This window comes from Xiphophorus couchianus, chromosome 4, assembly GCF_001444195.1.
Source record: "Xiphophorus couchianus chromosome 4, X_couchianus-1.0, whole genome shotgun sequence".
In the NCBI taxonomy this organism is placed as follows: Eukaryota; Metazoa; Chordata; class Actinopteri; order Cyprinodontiformes; family Poeciliidae; genus Xiphophorus; species Xiphophorus couchianus.
Genome location: NC_040231.1, coordinates 1,575,275 through 1,593,769, shown reverse-complemented (window position 1 = coordinate 1,593,769; position 18,495 = coordinate 1,575,275). Strand labels below are relative to the sequence as shown.

General features: G+C 42.9%; 1 protein-coding gene and 1 long non-coding RNA gene across 8 annotated transcripts in view; one reads left to right on the top strand and one right to left on the bottom strand.

Moving 5' to 3' along the window:
• LOC114143663 (SH3 and multiple ankyrin repeat domains protein 2) overlaps positions 1–18,495 on the bottom strand; it is a 187,670-nt gene that overhangs the window by 6,435 nt on the left and 162,740 nt on the right. Inside the window, exons 18-25 of one of the 7 annotated variants that reach the window (XM_028015920.1) lie at positions 17,347–17,482; positions 16,142–16,222; positions 16,026–16,034; positions 14,891–14,914; positions 14,337–14,375; positions 12,761–12,873; positions 11,143–11,248; positions 7,542–10,053 (exon numbers count right to left, since the gene is read on the bottom strand). In XM_028015920.1, coding sequence (XP_027871721.1) covers positions 7,542–10,053; positions 11,143–11,248; positions 12,761–12,873; positions 14,337–14,375; positions 14,891–14,914; positions 16,026–16,034; positions 16,142–16,222; positions 17,347–17,482 — 3,020 coding nt within the window. The remainder of the gene's footprint in view (positions 1–7,541; positions 10,054–11,142; positions 11,249–12,760; positions 12,874–14,336; positions 14,376–14,890; positions 14,915–16,025; positions 16,035–16,141; positions 16,223–17,346; positions 17,483–18,495) is intronic. The other 6 variants (XM_028015922.1, XM_028015924.1, XM_028015921.1 and 3 more) reach the window with 6 other exon arrangements.
• Positions 1,909–4,984, top strand: LOC114143713 (uncharacterized). Its single transcript, XR_003595299.1, has 2 exons — positions 1,909–3,020; positions 4,270–4,984. It is a non-coding gene; the product is annotated as an uncharacterized LOC114143713 (long non-coding RNA).

Below are 18,495 nucleotides of genomic sequence, written 5' to 3'. Positions count from 1 at the left end.
AACTCAAACTTTTATAAATTATAAGAGTCATATTGTCCTGCTGCAATACAAATATTTTTATTCTAAGGTTTATTTTCATATTTACTCTGAAGAAAGCAATAAGGAGCAGAGTGCTGACAAATGTCACGTCAAATCTCACAGAACGTAAAAACACACACACACACACACACACACACACACACACACACACACACACACACACACACACACCCCCACCCACCCACACACACACACACACACACACGTTTGCGTGGCTGTCCTTGTGGGGGCTCTCCATTGACTTCCATTCATTTCTACAGCCTTATTCTAACCCTAAACAAAACTCAATTCACACCTGAGACCTAAATCTTACCCCTGACCCAGACTTTCCCCCCAGGGTCCGGATCCGTTCAGAACCGGACAAAACGTTCAGTTGGGCTTAAAACTGAACCTGAATCGGGTCAAATGAAACTCCCAGAATGGCTTCTGGCTCCGGCGTCCTGCGAGGGACATATGGAGGCGCCTGAGGGACGAGGAGGGGACACGGAGGGGCCGAGTGGGCCCTTGTGCCAGAAACAGGAAGTGGGCCACAGTGGGAGAGAGGAGCCGCCCTGATTGGTGGAAAACTAACAGCTCAGCAGGAGTTTTTCCACAGCGTGATGAACGGACGGAGACAGAGACAGAGGACAACATGCGTCCTGTCGGTGGACGGCGACTTTAACTCAGTCTGATGACCATCAACCAAATCTGAACGTGTTTCTGCTGCACAGCTTTGGTGGCAGCAGTTAAATCAACGTGAAAAGGATTTAATTGCCTGTTAGGACTAATTAGTCCAGAGCCTCGTTTAGCTTCTCTGACCTTATTACAGATTTCTGCAGCTGAAGAGGAAGAAGAGGAAGAAAAAGACGAGGCTGCTATGAACACAGAAGGGCATTTACCTGCATCACCAAATCAAATAAAACATTTCTGCACACCTTCTTTTATCTTCACAGATAAAACAGTCAGTTTAAAGATCTGAACAGATAAAAAAATAAAACACTGAACGCAGGTTGGAACAAGAAAACTCACTTCCTTCTGTATGCATAAAAATATAAACTAACTAAACACAAATGGAATTGTTTTATGCAGAAATTTACATTTTAAATATTTTAGAGTTTAACAATATTTACTAGAGCAAAAGTCAGAAATGTTTCTCTTTCTTTAAATTGAGCATATTTTAGGACATGAAGCTAAACAGAATAAATGAAATGAATCGATCATCACCAGCATTAATGATATTAATGTCAGTTTTTTATTGATTTATTGAACTGATTGTTTCTCCGGTGTTGGAAGGAAAAACCATTAAGTGTGAAAATCGTTTAAAAAACATCAGAGCGTTCAGGTTGCTCTGAATTTTCTTCTCCAGATTTTAAACAGTCAAAATATTTTCATGTTTTCAGGAAAAACATTCCAGAAGTTTTATATTTTCCTGGAGCAGTTTGGGATCGTTCCCCTGACGACTGCAGGAGGACAAACTGAACTTTTACCTCACTTTCTTCTCCTACTACTCTACTATTTCATTATTTACTGTTATTTGAACTCAGATCCACTTTGATGTTATAACAGAAATAAATGAAAGCAGAAAAACATGAAACATTTAAACAATAAAATAAAATCAATAAATATTGTGAAATCAATCCATTAGAACAGAATGTTTCTAAAATCATCAAAATGGTGAGAGAATGAAAACAACTGAATTTTAAAAGCAAATAAAAACTGTTTGCTGCTCCAGTTTCTAAACAGATTAAAACCCAACGACCCGGTTCATGTTTCTATGGGCTGAGTTTAAAATACTCGTCAGATAATTAATAAAACCATCAGTTTCTGACACCGTCGTCTTTAAGGCTGATAAAATCCTTCAGAAATCAGCAGCAGAATCACACACACACACACACGCCCACACACACACACACACACAGTTTACTCTTGGTCATCTGAGCGGAGCTGATATCTGATGGTAGATCTCGTCTTCAGCGCTCACTTATCGGCTCCTTCATGTAGGGGTCACACTAGCAGCAGCACACCTCTTATTTATAGCACACACTCTCTCTCACACACACACACACACACACACACACACACACACACTCACACACACATGCACGGGTTAGGGTTACATAACGGTGACCTACTAAAGCAGAAACGCGGCACGTGAGCTGCAAGAGATGAAGATGAACTCAGCATGCCATCCTTACACACACACACACACACACACCCACACCCACCCACACACACACACACACACACACACACACACACACACACCTCCCCCAACTCGCTCTGACATCACTGCAGGCCTCAAGGCTGCTCTCATCAGCCGGTTGCCAGGCAACCATTTTTATCCACAGCCACAACCAACGCACATTTAATCTGAGAGGCAAAAAGACGAGCGATAAAAACAAAAGAAGAAGAAAAGGCTCAGAAACTTCGTCTACCGGAGCGACTCGGGGCAGAAACGTGGTGGGAAGGGAGCGACAGAACGATGGAGGAGCGACAGAACGATGGAGGAGCGACAGAACGATGGAGGAGCGACAGAACGATGGAGGAGCGACAGAACGATGGAGGAGCGACAGAACGATGGAGGAGCGACAGAGCGATGGAGGAGCGACAGAGCGATGGAGGAGAGCGGCTGATGAGAGCTTTGAGGCCTGCAGTGATGTCAGAGCGGCTCGGTGTGAAAGCAGCCGCGATCCGTGCGTCTCTGTCGCCATCTGTTTGACGGTTCACGGATCCGTCTCTCCCTCTGCACATGACTCCCCCCGCCCCCCTACAACCTCATCCTGCTGCCTGGCAACCCTCGCCACGGCAACGTGAAGCCCCACAGCACAGGGGCAGGTAATCTGAGACCCCCGCAGCATCCCGGAGAGCGAAATGACACGACAAACTGGATCCAAAAATACGAGATTACAGGCAGAGGAACGGACTGGGAGGATGAGCTGAAAACACGGACCGGTTTGGTCCGAATGAGATTCACCACAGAGAGAACAGAACTTACAGCACAGGTATTATTACACATCCAATGGGCTCTACCTGTGCATTTACACTGAGGGAAACCTCTACGGAGCTAAATTAGGGCCAAATTAAGTTTTCTTAATCTGAAAAACTGAAAATTATGTTTTTGTCTAAAACTGGAATTTAAGCTAAAAATAAGCATGAAAGTTTTTTCCCCAATAATGCAGCATCCGTAGTAAGAATCTGCTGCCATTTACCAGGATGGTGAAGATGAAACTGGATGGATCCAGGGACCCAAAACACGGCCAAGGAAAATAAAGAAGGCATGAGGACAGAAATTTAGACCAAATTCAAACATTTTCAATGAATGCAGCGAGTTTCTCCCCACAGGAAGGATCTGATAGCTGCCATCACCAACAACCACGAGAAAACCGATTATTAAACTCTTTTCAGTGAGAGCATTAAATACTTTCCCAGTGTAGGTACGCTTCTGCAAATGCGCTAATAACAGAGCTAATTTTACGTTTTAGCTTAACTTTTCGCTAACTTTGAAAACATTTAGCACACTTAGCTTCCACTAAATACATTTTTCTGAATAAATTCTTAAGCTTTAATTTACTTGGCTGTTTTAAACTTTCAGCTGAGTTAAAGTTCTGGTTTCGACTTTGAAAAATTCTTCAAGTAGTTAGACGTTTATATTCATGCTCTTATTTTGAAGTGGGTGAAGACTGTTTACGCAGCAGTTCTATTTCCTCAAATAAACTCTACTGATGTTTTTGTGTTTTATGACCAAAGCTCTACTCTGATCAATGAGGCAAAATCAACAACAGAGCCAGAAAAACTCAACAATTATAAAAGTGGAAGAATGAATCACTTCCTGAAGCGGAAAACAAACAGCCAGGTGTGAATAACAAACTTTACCATGTTAAAGGTGTAATGTTATAGTAACATGTTGTGAGACTGACACACGGTGGGATTCAACATGGCTGAACTTTAGCTTTAGCTCTTTAGAATTAGCTTGCACTAAATAGCGCATTAGTGAAACTACTGTTTGTGATTTGTGCTTTAGGGTTAGCACAGCTAACCTTTTAGCTATGAGTGTCCACCACTGACTTTTCTCTTGCTATTACACAAACCCTACATTTCTGACCCTCTATGATTGTGAATCTGGTGAAGATTTAATGTCAACAGCATTTTTAAATAGAAAACCAGTGAAGGTGTCAGTACTTATTTCACTTTGTGTGTTTGCATTAAGTTCATTGTGAACTTTTGTTTTTACACTTTAAACTGTGAACTCAGTGGAGCATCTGGACATGAACAACATGAAGAAACGCGCCGAGCAGCTGCTGGGACCTACCTGTGGAGGTGGGACACACTGGGGAGCATGAAGGAAGAAGAAGAAGAAGTGAAGGGACAACAGGACACTGGGGGAAATGAAGATGAGGAGACAGGAGCTGAAAATGAGTAAAAGGAGGAAACGTCAACAGACACAAACAGGAACATCAGAGGATGGAAACATGAAGGAGGACAAACATGATCCCAGAGAACCTGAGCGCTAGCATCCCCTTTTCTCTCAGCAGTGGGATTGTTCATTCAAAATGGATGTGAAACGTGAATTATTGATGGAGCTTTTTATTCCTGTCTCACATGCTGGGGGAGAGGGGAGTTAAAACCACAAACTGAGCTGATTCATCATCATGTCTCCACATTTACTCCAGACTGGAAACCTGATTCCCCCCAAAAGATCTCTAAAGCATCTTCAGAAAACCCAGAGGATTATGGATCAGAACCATTTAAAAAGATCAACAGGAAGAAACGTTTACTTTTCTAAATAAACCAAGTTCAACATGTCAATTTTAGCTGTATTTGCTTCATTCATAACAAATAGTTGATAAAGAAAAGTGACATTTTAATTCAACCCAAATTTCATCTCATCGATTCATCAGTTACAGCCTCTAATCTGTATGGAGCTCTATAAGTGACACTATCAAAATAAATCCTGTGAATGCTTTAATGTGTGAATAAATACTTAAAATTTAAACCAAACACATAGATAATGTACAAGTCATAGAATTTGTTTTACTACTGAATTCAGTAACACTGAATTAATTTAGTACATTTTGAGTCTAAATAATGTGAGTTATGAATTTTCTCATGGATTTCCTCAGCGGCCGAAGCTCAGAGCGGTTTGGACGTTATGTAATGATGAAGAAATCCTGCAACCTTAGTGAATTAAAATAAAAATTCATTTGAATTAATGAATTTATCACAGAATTTATTTAACTATAGATTTAATTGTTGAGATATTTAAATAATCCTGAACCCATATATTTATCAAACACATTTAATTCCAATTTGGTGCGAAAACTAAACATTCTGTAGCGTCTCCGAATTTTATGTCTTTTCTTTTTTAAATATATTCTTGCAAATCCACACAAATATTTTTACAAATGCTCAGGTCAACTTCTGTTTACAACAATTTCAAAATTGTTCAACAGAACAAACATTAAGCTTGAAGTCAGACTTTTACTTGACCAGTGAACGCAACATTCCTACATGTTACTGGTCAGAAAAACAACAACAACCTTTAGTGTGGAAGTCGTTACCGCAGGACGACGACTCAATCGTTTCAGGAATAGAGAGGAGAATAAAAGTGAAGCACAGAGACGTAAGGACTGATGTTCTACAGAGAACAGAGGTTCACATCATGCTAACTATGCTAACTTTAAATGCCAGAGTTTAAAGGTCAGCACCGTTAGGCTCAACACACGAGCAACGCCATAACAAACTGTTACAGTGGGTAAATAAATACTGAACATATTTATGTTTTACTCTATTTAAATATTTTAATGAGGGCATCAGCCGTGTAACTTCAACAGGTTTTACATTTTGAAGTATCACACTAGAAAAAGTTTTTGGAAACAGCAAAATTCAAAACTTAGTCCTCAGTTTGGAAAAACGATCTTATGCTCCGAAAAAGAGTTATTGTGCTAAAGAGGAGACGGAAGTTTGCAAAGTCAGTTGTGACGTAGCGAACTTTGCCATCCCCTGGTGGGTTTGTGCCAAAGACGACCTTTTTGGAAGTCATTGAACACACCACGGTGTAAAATGGTTCTGCATGTCATCCCAAACACATCCTGCAAAAAGTCAGATCTGGGAACATCGTGGTTTGGGTTGTCTTAGTGCATTAAGTACCGACACTTTCTATAACTGAATGGACCAAAATACTGAGACATTATGGGAGACAATCTGCTGCCATTTAACAGATGAAATGAGGATAGAAAAGATAAAGAAAGAAAAACAGCAGCTAGAGCAGCCAATCGCCTGAACCGAAGCCTATAGAAAATCAATGGGAAGAACTGAGGGTCAGAGTTCACAGAGCCTTTGGGATTTGATGATTTGTGGAAGAAAGGAAGGAAGCATGAATGGAGAAATGTGCTGGAACATTTTGATATGAATCTGAAGATGAAATGAAAATGTCCAAGCAAAGCAATAGTCTGAAACACAAAGCCAAGAAAAAGCTTAATTGGTTTCCGAGAATGGAAGTAAAAGTGCTAAAAAGGCTGAGTCAATGACTTATGCTCAATTTAAAATCTCTGGAAAGGCCCAAGTCTGCACAATACATCACAAATGTATTACAATCTCATTTTGTGGAGAATTACATGGAATGTAATAAAAGTTAGTTTGTGCTGCTAAGCCTGTAAGAAATCTGATGGAACTTGTTTAATCCAAGAAACTATAGAAAAGTTGCTTATTTGAAACAAAGGTTTTCAATAAAACCTTGTTAATTTGGAAAGAATAACATTTTTTTCTCAGTAGTTGGACAGACGAATCAGTGAAGTTTGAACTCAAAGCAGAAGGACATCAACACTTTTTGATTATTTATGGCAAGTCAGATAATTATCATTACATTCAGCACTGGAAAGGCGTGAAGATCAGCGAGTATAGAAAGAACCCCTGACTCTTCAATATATGAAGACTGGGTCAAAATCACACCTGAGTAACATCTGACTGGTTTCTCTATTCAGAAGAAATCGTCTCATTACCAACAGAGACTTTCCCACAAAGTGAGTTTGATACTTCTTCCCTGCATCGTTCCAACTTTTCATCCATCGTGGAGACAGTTCTTGTGTTCATTACTTATTTTAGCCATTGCAATGAAACATGAAGGAAAAAATAAGAGTTCTTTCTTAAATCCATCCCAAAACCCACGAGAACTGACTTACGATTGGTTCTGATCTGACTGACGAAGATTTCAAGCGAGTAAACCTTGAAGTCTTCTCGTTAATTCAAGCAACATCTCAGTTAAGCTAATACTGAATTCAGAAAGAGTTTCTTATCTCAACCCACAAACATTATTTCTTTAGCTGAATTTCTTTGCTGAAAGCAACAAACACCAACCTGAGTAAGAAAGCAAATAACCAAACTATCCAGCCTCCAAAAGACAAACCGATCACTCAAGCTGGGCGTCCCAGACTCCTGACAGACTCAGTAATTCTCAACGACAAATGTTGAAGTTCAAACCGTCACATATTCTGGCAGAAGGATTTTAAGGCGTGAATATCTGGTACCTGGACGTGAAGCCCCCTCTGGTCGCAGTGGGGGAGTCGAGGCCGTCTCCTGGCTTGGTCGGCCTGTCGCGATTCATGTGCTGCAGGATGGAGCTGAGCTCAGTAATCACCGTGTTCTTGGAGTCTGGCGTGGATGGGGGGCTGCGTAGCTCGGGGGGCTGATCGCCCCACAGCTTGGATGTCCTTTGTGAAGGAGTCCTAGGAGGCTCAGAAGATGAAGGGGGAGGGGGAGGCGCTTGAGGCGGCGACCCATAAGACTCAGGAGGCTCTTCAATGAGAGCGTCATGATAAAGCGATGTTCTGTTGATGACTGACTTGCCCTTGGGTTTGGGTGGGACAGGGGGCCGGTCCACCAGGAAGGCGTGTCCGTCTGCGGTGGTGTAGAGACTCTCCAAAGTGCTGTCGCAGAAGCCTCCCTCTGATGACAGGGTGGAGATGCTGGAGACAGTGCTGGTGGTTTCCATGTGCTGAGGATCTCCACTGCTGCGGCTGTCAACCTCCTCGATGCCAGAATCCGCCACCCCCGACTCTGCATCAGATGGAGCTGGATGGTAGGAGGGGGGCATGTTGTTTAACAGGCGTTTGTGGTGATCACTGACAGATGGAGGGGCGTGTGGATGGTAAGGGGGTAAAGCAGGTCCTCCATTCCGTCTCTGTTGCTGAATCATCTCTGCCATGGCACTGGCCTGGTCGTCAGGAATGTCAATACTGTTTGCAAACTCCAGCGGTGGGGGAAGAGGCTCTGAAAATTCAAATTCCTCATCGATGTCGACTGATGCTAGCGGTGGAGGGGGGATGCGGAAGGGCAGTTTCACTGGTTCTTCCAAAGATTCTCCTAAAGGAACACTTCTTCTCCGTGAGGCAGCTTGCTGAGGATTGGACAAAAGGGTTGGGACTTTGTGAGGGTCAGGCTGGTTAGGATCCTTCAGCTCAGAGGGTCGGTTGCTCTCCTGCACCTCTACCTCCTGGTTGTTCGTCTTGTTGTTCGTCGTGTCTGTGCTCGTGTGGACCATCAACAGTCCAGTCGACTTGGGCTGCGACGAGTCTGCCACGATTGCTGGCGCGCTTTTTCTCTCCTCGACGGTCTGATGCTGCCGCTGTGCCCGCGCGCCGTCAGATTCATACTTCTGCTCTGTCATCTGTCGCCGGAGGCCACCTCGACCCGGCCGCCCCATGGTGGCCGAGGAGATTGCTGCGAAGCTGGTCTCAATCCCCGAGCGTAATTTGGTGTCAATAAAAAGCGGTTGGTTGAGGTCCGGTTTGTGACTCTGCTGAAGTGGCAGGGACTGGGCTTCGTGCTTGGAGGTTTGCTGAACCTGAGGAGGATTTATTGGCTGATTCTGAGGGTGGTTCTGTTGCTCTTTCATGGCCCGGTCACGAGCTGCCAAAGCCAGAGCCAGAGGAGAGTTCGGGTCCAAAGGTTTACCAGTGACAGGATGGAGGTAGGTCCCATTAGCCTTGTAGTGGCTCTTAGGAGGAGTGGCTGGGAGACTAACTGGACTGTCCAGATTCGGACACTGGCCTGTTCTAGTGTTCAGAGGCTCCCGGACCACTGTGGGCTCAGGCGTGTTGAAATCTGTCATATTTCCACTGCCACCACCAACAGGGGGTCCAAGCTGCACTGTAGAAGGAGGAGCCAATATCCGTCGGAGGCGTTCATCGCTGCTGAACATGCCTTCGTCTATGGACTTGGACTGGCGAAGACGAGGGGTCGGTGCAGGGCCACTCATTTCATCATCTCCTATGTCTATTGACTGGAAAGCGATGGAGTGCTTCTTCGCCTCAAGTCTCTTCTCACGGTCGCGCACCGCTCCGGCAATAGCTGCTGCAAACGGGTTGTTAAGAGACATCGGGTCCTCAGGACGCAACCCTCCACCCCCACCAATGGTGGGCGTTAGAGGCGGATGTTCTGGCGTAGTGGGCTCAATCTCCATGCTGCTACCCTGGCTGCTTTTGCCACTGCTGCTGGTGGAAGGTTCTTTAACGATGATGGTGGGTATGGGGATGGAGGAGCAGGTCCTTTCGACAGGTGTGGTGGGCATGGAAACCGGGCCTGAGGGACTAGATGGCACATGACACGTTTTCTCTGGACTGTCCTCAACGTTTGGCTGCTTCACCAGCATTCCCTTCCTTCTAGCTGGTTTCGCTGGCACATATAGGGTCTTATTGCCGACTTCGGAGTAAGGGTTCTCGGGTACGGGTGTGCGCCCTCTAGTGCGCGTGCTCTCAAACTGCTCAGAGCTCTGGCGGAAATATCCACGCCGTAACCTGCCGACATCTGTGGTCCGGCTTATGGTCGTCACGGCATTAGGCGAGTTCTGGGTGAAGCTCGGTCGAGTGGTGCCGTAGTTCTTGGCTGTAGGTCCGGGAGCTGAGTTGTAGGCAGGTGGTGAAGGGGGAGAAATCGCTGGGGGAGGCGGGATGTCCTCTGAGGTGTCAGGCATCGAAAGGCTCCGGGAGAACTTGAGCAGGGGAGGCGTAAGGAGTCCCTGTTTATCATCCTCCGATGTACCTTAAGGGAAAGAAGCACAGAGAAACCAGTAAGTGACGACCCAAGAGAAGCTGCCATCTCTTTAACTGTTCCTGATGTGAGCTCTAGTTTATCCTTTTAGATCTTAAATTTTAAATGTTAAGAGAAATCTTTATTTTGAGGGAAACAGCCGCAGATTCTGCACCAGTTTGAGCTCAAACAATCCAAAAACCAGGATTACAGATGAAGTTCCTGTTGGTTGTCCTCTCCCAGGGGTCAGAGTTCAAGCTTTGGGTTGAACTGTTAAAACCAAGTCTGTTGGTTAGTCTGTTAAACCAAATATTTTGTCTCGGATGGGGTCTGACTGGCAGCACACATCACTTGGTCATGCAGCTGTTATCGAATTGCAATCCAAATAAAGACAAAATGCCTTGCAATTAAAAAACATCCAAATGCATAAAAGGCAGCAGTAGGTGAGAACAAGCGGTGAAAACACAAAACCACTTTCTGACGATGGATCATAAATCTGCAGCTCCTTTCTTTCTCTGCATTGGTCACTACGACTTGAAAAGCAAACATAACATCATGCTCTGCCTTTGTGTCGGTTCATAACATAAACTAATACAATAAAAATGTAAAATTAAATTAAAATAAAGGATATAATATGGTTGTAACATGACAACAGTTTGATGTCACATAAAAGAAGCGACGTCTGATGTTTTCAAGATGCTGCTTTTCTTTCTGTTCAGTCAGGAGTAACAGCAGGAGAATGTCATTGTTCCTGAATTTAAACTGGATTGTAGATGTAAATAGGAGCTAATCCAATCAGATAATCTGATTTAATCAGTTTGAAACTACACATTTACTCTTTGCATAGTCATGTTTCTTTGCTGCAATACATTTGAAATCCGACGTTCCTCCGGCTGCTTCAGCCTCATGACCTCAAGTGTTGCCGCCTGGCAGCACGCTTTGCTGACCGGATCATTTTAATTGATCTATAATTAGCTGTAAAGTTGCTGCGGCACACAGAGTCGTTCCTCTGAGCCCTGATGGAAAGTCTGACCAGCTGAAAGCTAAAGGACATGCAGGGCGAGCCGACGCCTCCACACACCAGCTCCACATGCGTCCTACCTATAGACTTCTGCTTCCTCATGGTGCCCTTCTCTGGGATCCCCAGGTAGGCTCCCGGCACAGTGGGCGGCACCACTGCTACTCCCTGGCGGTCGTGATACATGGACTGAAAATCACAATGTTGTTTATGATACAAACAGACACACACACGTTTCTTTCTGCAGCCCTCTAAGAAGCGGCATTAGCAGAATCTAATCCAGGGATTTATCCTCATTTCTTTATGTTTAGCAGCCAGAAGCGCTGAGGGACGCTCCGCTGACTGGGATCAGACCATTTCCAGCTGCTTTCCCAGTCAGTGAAGGCACCATGCTGAACCTCTACCAGGTCACATCAACCACAACACTCTTCAGTGCAGAAGTTTTTCACTGGTTTTTACTTTTTAAACAATAATAATAAACAGCTTGTTCACAGCAGAAAGGCTGAAGTTAAATGTTATGTGGTGGACGAACTTCCACTAACATGGTAAAAGTGAAACTAGCCTTAAAAACATTTTGCACTTTTAGTTTCTCCTAATTTAATTTTTCCAGATAAATTCTAAACCACTCATTTTCTTGGCTGTTTTGTAAATTTCCAGTTGAATAAAGTTGAAAATTTGTGTTGAAGTTTTGGTTCTTTACTAAGAATTCCTCAAGCAGTTAGACGTTTATATTCATGCTCTTATTTTGAAGCAGTTCTATTTCCTCTCCTCATATTATCCATATAGTTTTTCCCAGTGACATCATGTGAAATAATAAACATCCGGGAACAAAATAAAACAAGCTAATTATGATGTCAGCATTATATTGGTGCGTAAAGGTTGAAGAATCTGAATTCAAATTAGCGCTTTAGCATCAACGTCTGCTAACCACTGTGCTGCTGCAGTGCTTTAGCATTAGCAGAACTAATGTTTATGGTTAGTGCTTTAGAGTTAGCACAGCTAAGCTGCTAGTCTGCGCCGTTCGTCACTGCTGAGCAATAACATTAGATTCCTAAAAAGAAGCTAGAATCAAATAAAATCTGCATCAGCAGGTCAAATATTTACAGAAATTGGCAACAAATCTCTGACCAGTTCATCCTAAACTCAAAGGATGAACCAGCATAACTAGAAAAATACATTTTATTTCATTTGTAATCAGCAGCAGGTCACAGAGGAAAAACTAAATTCCCATTTCTTTCATTTAATCAACGAAAAAACAAAAAGTAGCAAAACTTGAATGATGCCAATGATCTGCTGGATAAAAACTTTGGTTGATGTTTTTTATTTTTATTCAAATTTCTTAAAATGTCATTGTTAGATACTTTTCATCTTCTGGGGAGAGTTTGCTTTGTTCTTTTTAATCCACTTTTCAATCTTTCAAATTTAAAATGTTTCAGTGGTTTGGTACAAGAACAGATTTGAAAATGAGTGAAAAAGTTTCAGAATCTCAAATAAAAGTTAAAGTCTGGCTGACTGGAAAGAACCGGACTGGGATGTTCTGGGATTTTTACTTTTCTACATGATTAAAACATGGAGGCGGGTTTCAATAATTCAAGTTCAGGGCTGTAAAACACTTGGTTACTCTGATGACTTGCATACGACTGAAGTCCAGCATGTTTCCATGTTTGTTGCTCCATACAGTAAATGAGTTGAAGTTCTTACATTCATGTCAGTGGGAGTGACCAAGCAGCGACTGGAGGGCCGAGGTTTGATGGTGGCGATCTTCGTGTCCACAGGTGAGCTCTTCTGGGCGTGCGTCATCTCTTCCACTTTATCTGCAAACGGAACCGACACGCAGTCAGAACGACTCCGGACCCGCAGGCACGGCCGGAGCTTACGGCCCAAACACAAGCCAGTCATTCGCAGCGCCCCTCTCTCTGAGCTGTCACACCAAAACTGCAGATGAAACTGGAGTAAATGTTGAAAGGTAATTCTTCTGGGAGCAGGGGGAGGGTATGAGGACTTTGATGAGATAATATGCCCAGCCGTGGAAGCCGTGCAAGCTTTTCCAAACAGCCGGCTCAGAAGCATCATCCAGGTCTCAGGGACGCTCCCTCAGAGACGGAAACGAGCAATGCATGTTTGTCTGTCAAGTTTGCCGTTATTGGTATTATTCTGAGGCTTGCGACGCAGGAAGGGCGTCAACGACAAATTTGTCAGAACTGAACCTCCCCATGTAAAAATCCTCCTAAAAGGTTCTGCTGCTGGAAGAACTAAGTCCCAGAAAAAAGCAAGAACTGAACCTTATTTCTACGGGATTTGATTTGGGGATCATCTGGTCCTCAGCAGGTCTTACAAAGAGCTGAATACCATCTCACACAAGCAACAAGCAGCGACAGAATCACTACAAATGAAACCACAACGAAGAAGCTGTGATGGAAACTGAGTAAACCAAAAGTAATTAACAGGAGACAATTTACATCAGAAAAAGGAATCAGTTTGCTGCTGAGTTTACCTCAGCTTCAAATCTGTAACAGCTGAGCAATGATCACAGAGAAGCAACTGTTGCTCAGCAACCTGGGAGGGGTCAAAGGTCATCTCTAAACTATCATTGGTCCGTTAGATTAGTCTGCAGAGAGGAAGGTTTTTCCCAAGAGGAAAACTTCTCAGTCTTCCCAGGATTGAACGACCCGCAGATTCAGTCCAACGTCAGAAACGACCAGAAACCCCAGAGCTCCATCTCACCAGGTCAAAGGTCAAAGTTGATGAAAGTCTGTAATATTTGGTAAGTTTTTAACAGGATTTTGGCGGCTCTCAAAGGAAACAAAGTGATTTGTGTTCTTATCTAAGGACAGATGAACAGAGGAGGACCAAGAGCGCAGCCTTGCAGAACTCCAAAAGTAACTTTATTTTATCCGACTCAATATCAGAAGCAGAAAAACCAAAAACTGGTGTAATACCAATTCAAATGTACTCAGGCTTAAAATCTGTGGAGAGAAACCAGAAGCTGCTTCACATACAGAAACAAAAAGATTAATAATCGGAGAACAAGAAGAGGATCAGTTTTTAGAAGGTTTTTCATAATATCACCATGTGTAATAAATCTATGAGCTATATGAATACTTCATTTTCCTGGTTTTAAGACCTGATGAGGACCGGATATGAATTTACTGCCTTGTAAAAACTTCATGTGAAATAAAGTACGGTTGGAATGCTTTATCCAGCGACAGACCATGCTGACCCTGATCTCTGCCTGCGCAGGATGGAGGAAGCTTCCATGCATTAAGGGAGTGATTACTTAGAGTCACTTGGAAAACAATCCTCTTCTTCTGCGCATCTACACACAGAGCAGAGGAAAGGGCCATCAATGACAGCAGAAAGATACACATTTCATCTCTGTCTCAACTGTCTCCCAGTTGGACCACATGCAGCACGGTTGCCCTGGAAACCAATCTGTGAGTGAAACATTTCCTGGAAGAAAAACACACAAAAAGACAAGAAGACACGGAAAACTGAAAACACACATGCACAAACACACACTGCACAAACACACACTGACTCCTGCAGGTTGTTTCTGAGGAGAAACTCTCGATCATCTGGGGTTTTCAGCAAGCAACACGTTTCAGTTTGACATCATTACCAGAGTTAATCATGCAACATCTGAACCACGGTGACGTTCAGAGCAGCTTGTAAATCATGCAGGTTGACAAAAAACACACTGCATGGTTTCACTCTGAGTCAGTCAAATGAAAGAAAACACCAAAATCAGAAAAAAACTGTTAGTTGTTGACGGGGAGGTGAGGCGGGAGAATGGACAGAAAACCAGAGCAAACATGCCTAAGGGAAACTTACCACCTTTCTTTTTCCTTAGTGTGGCTTAAGAGGTGAAGAAAAAACAATTCTTCAGAGCAGGAAACAAATTCAAATGATTTCATGTTGAGTTCATCCAGATTTCCTCCTGCAGGATCTCAGAGTTCATGTTCAGAAAACCAGAGGTCACATCTGATGATTAAAACCTTCCTGCCTAAACTTTCATAAAACTCCCAGAATTCCTTCAGCAGAAACCACAGGTTTACATACACCCCCCGCCCTTTTTGTTCACACAGATTATTTTAGTAATTAATCACCACCAGTCGACCCACCCTGTTCCTTCGGGTCGGTCAAACATGAAACTGCAAAAAAATGAAATCCTACCAAATATTTTTTATTTTTGTGAATTTTAAATATGACAAAACTAATTTACAAATAACGTTTCAGCAGGACATAGGAGATTGTTTTAAATCAATCAGATTATTAACAGATTATTTCACTTATAACAGGGAAAATGTCTTGTTATAAAGGAACTAGTCATTTTATATCAGTGTCTTACTGAAAAGTTATTTGTAAATTAGTTTTGTTTTATCTTAAGTGTGTTGAGACATTCGCACCAGAAACTAGACTAAAAATATTTGCTAAGATTTTGTTTTTGCAGTGCGTGTGTGTAATCCAGCATATCTGATCATTAGCTCCTAAAACTGTGCAAAATAAACGGTTCACCTTCATCGCCTCTATCTGTTTATGAGCGGGAGCAAAATGTGACGGCAGGAAACAGAAATATGAAAATATAAATATGAAACCAGAGCAGCTCTCTGCAGGACTCGTCAGTTTCAGACCAGGAAACCAACACGCTATCATCTGAGTTTAACCCTTCCCTCCCCGACTCGGCCCTCCGCTCCGACTCGTCCTCTGGTCTCCGATCCGCTGACTGTCTGCCGACTCAGCGCGACTCGGCGCTTTTCCTCACCACACAGAGATACAACAGGAACAGCAGCGGCACACCGATATCAAGCTTTACGAGCGCAGAGGTCAAACCGCCATGCATGATGGGAATGGAGGGCAGGAGATGAGGAGGGAGGAGCGAGCATTTTCCTTCTTTCATCAAGTCAAAACCAAAGCAAAGCCTCATTCAGCGCTGCAAGGCGGGAAGCTGCAGGTGCTGACTGCTTACCTTTATCCACTACAGAGGTCAACCAATGAGGAAGAGGAGCAGAGGAAGGACAGAGGTGCTGTTAGATACACTCCCTCACGTTTCCAACATTGAACAGAAAACCGTGAAGCTCTTACCGAGTTCCTCCAGCTCTGACGTCATGGACTTGGAGCGCATGGACAGGGCGGTGGTGGGAGCTCGCTTCGGCGGTGGAGGAGCTGAGGAAGAGTCCGAGAGATGAGCAACAAACCAAAACCAAAAAAACTGCAGGAGCTTTCATTTATCTGCAAACACGGTTCAGCTCCCTTCACGCTCATCTGCACAGAGGAGACACCGACTCTGCACACCGCCCTGACTCACACGGCGGTGGCAGCATCATGCTGGGGATGCATTTCTTTAGCAGATTCAGATTTCATGGGAAGACAGATGAAGCTAATAACTCCATGAAAAAATCATCACTTTTCATTTTTTCATCACTTTGCAGATTTAATCAGTTAAATCTCTTCATACATTAGGAATACATTAAAAGATGCAGATAAACACATAATTTAACTCAATTTTAAATAAGAAAATAACCATTTTATGGCCTAAGATGCAGTAACATAATTCATTTAGTGAATATTTGATCATTAGTAGCAAATGATGAATCTGCAGCTGAAAAGTTCAAATCTTTCTGCCGGGCTGAACATCAGCACAGAGTAGGACTGATTATTATTTAATCAACTGATTAATAATTGGAAAGGAAAATGTGCTTAGAAAATTTATTTACAGAATCTGAACCAGGAGAAGTTAAACTGCCTCTAGAGGAGAAAAACTATTTACAGACAAAGATTTTTAAATCTTAAATGCAAAATGTTTATTTCTGTTTTGTCTTCCTTGCTGCTGTGAGTGCGTTTTTCAAGTCAGTTAACAATTAATTCATTATTAAATTAGTTGACAATTACTCCAATAATCGATCCATCATGATTAATCGTTGGTTTCCAAACTGTCGGCTGAATACAGATGAACTTTAAACTTCTCCAGGTAAAATTTACCACTGCGACATGAAGTCCTGGTGAAACAGTTAAGTTTGTGGTAAAATGTGGGAAAGTTCATGTATTTCAGTTACTGTGAAGTTTTTTAGTATCGTCGCCTTAAAATCAGACGCTCCAGCTGCTCAGTTTCATTTTCTATGGATTATTTTATTCTGATCCATTTAGGGAAGAAATCAGATTAACAAAAATAAGTCTAAGGTGGTTAAACTTCAGGTTGTTTCTCTTCATCTTTAAAAACTGTTAATAACAGCCGTCGCATGGCTGGCTGTCCTGCAGGAAGCTTCCTGATCGATGAAGGGCGTTCCTACCTTTTTTGCGCGCCGTGTCTTCAGGGTCCAGGTTCCGGCTCACTGTCACCACTTTGATCAACAGCCGGTTTCCTCCCTGGCGGATCATGTTGACCACCTGCCTGTGGCCCACCTTCACCACGTTCTCCTGGTTCACCTGCCGAGACACAACGGGTCAGACGGCGCTGCAGCGCTCAGAAAAAACTGTTTTCATCAGAGAGAAAACCTGAATGAAAGGCGGAGTTTTACCTGAGAGAAACAAACGTTACTGTCAGTCAGTCTGGGAAGGTTTTCAGATTATAAAAAACTATTTAAGTCCTTTATTCACAAACACAACAGTACAATGTAAGAGTATAGAGGCCAGACAAAAACACATTATTCAATGTCTGACTTGAATAATCAATAGTTATTTTCAGTTCATTTCAAAGATGAAATATTCTAACTGTAAAATAAACATCAATGTATAATTTCACATTTTTCATTTTAATTATTTTCATTCATGTTCTCATTAATTACTACTTAATTCTTTCAATATTACAACTTTATTCTAGTAAAAGCCAAAGCCTGGAGGATCTTAGGACAGAAATATTTGGAGTAACTTCATGACAGGACAATTAGAAAAAGTCTATTTTCATCTTTCAGTTCGCAGTTTTCTAATAAATCTGGAAAATATTGATCGTTAATAGCTTTAAAAACCAAAACATTCAGACCAACCCGGAGCTGGTTACTCTAGTTTTCTAGTAGCTGCGCTAACCGACGCTAACAGGCCACAGCAGCAGTCTGTCAGCGCCGCTCAGTTTCCCATCGTCACTCCGAGTTTCTTATCAGGCTTCAGCTTCACTGATGAGGAAACTCAGCTGCTGTTTCCACCTTCCACTCCTCACTGAGGAAACTTTCATTTAAAAGGAGATTCTTCAGCACAAAGACGTCTTCAATCTAATAGCTTCTAATAAAACTGGCCATAGAAATGCAAATAGGATGAAGGTGGGATGTGCTTTTGCTCGTCTTCATCAGTGCAGTTGGAGCAGCGCTGACCGTCTGAGCAGGAACCAAAGCTGAGCAGGAACCAAAGCTGAGCAGGAACCAAAGCTGAGCAGGAACCAAAGCTGAGCAGGCCTGGCCTTCTGGACGCGTTTGGTCGAATTAGAGCTGGACTGACTGAATCCGAGC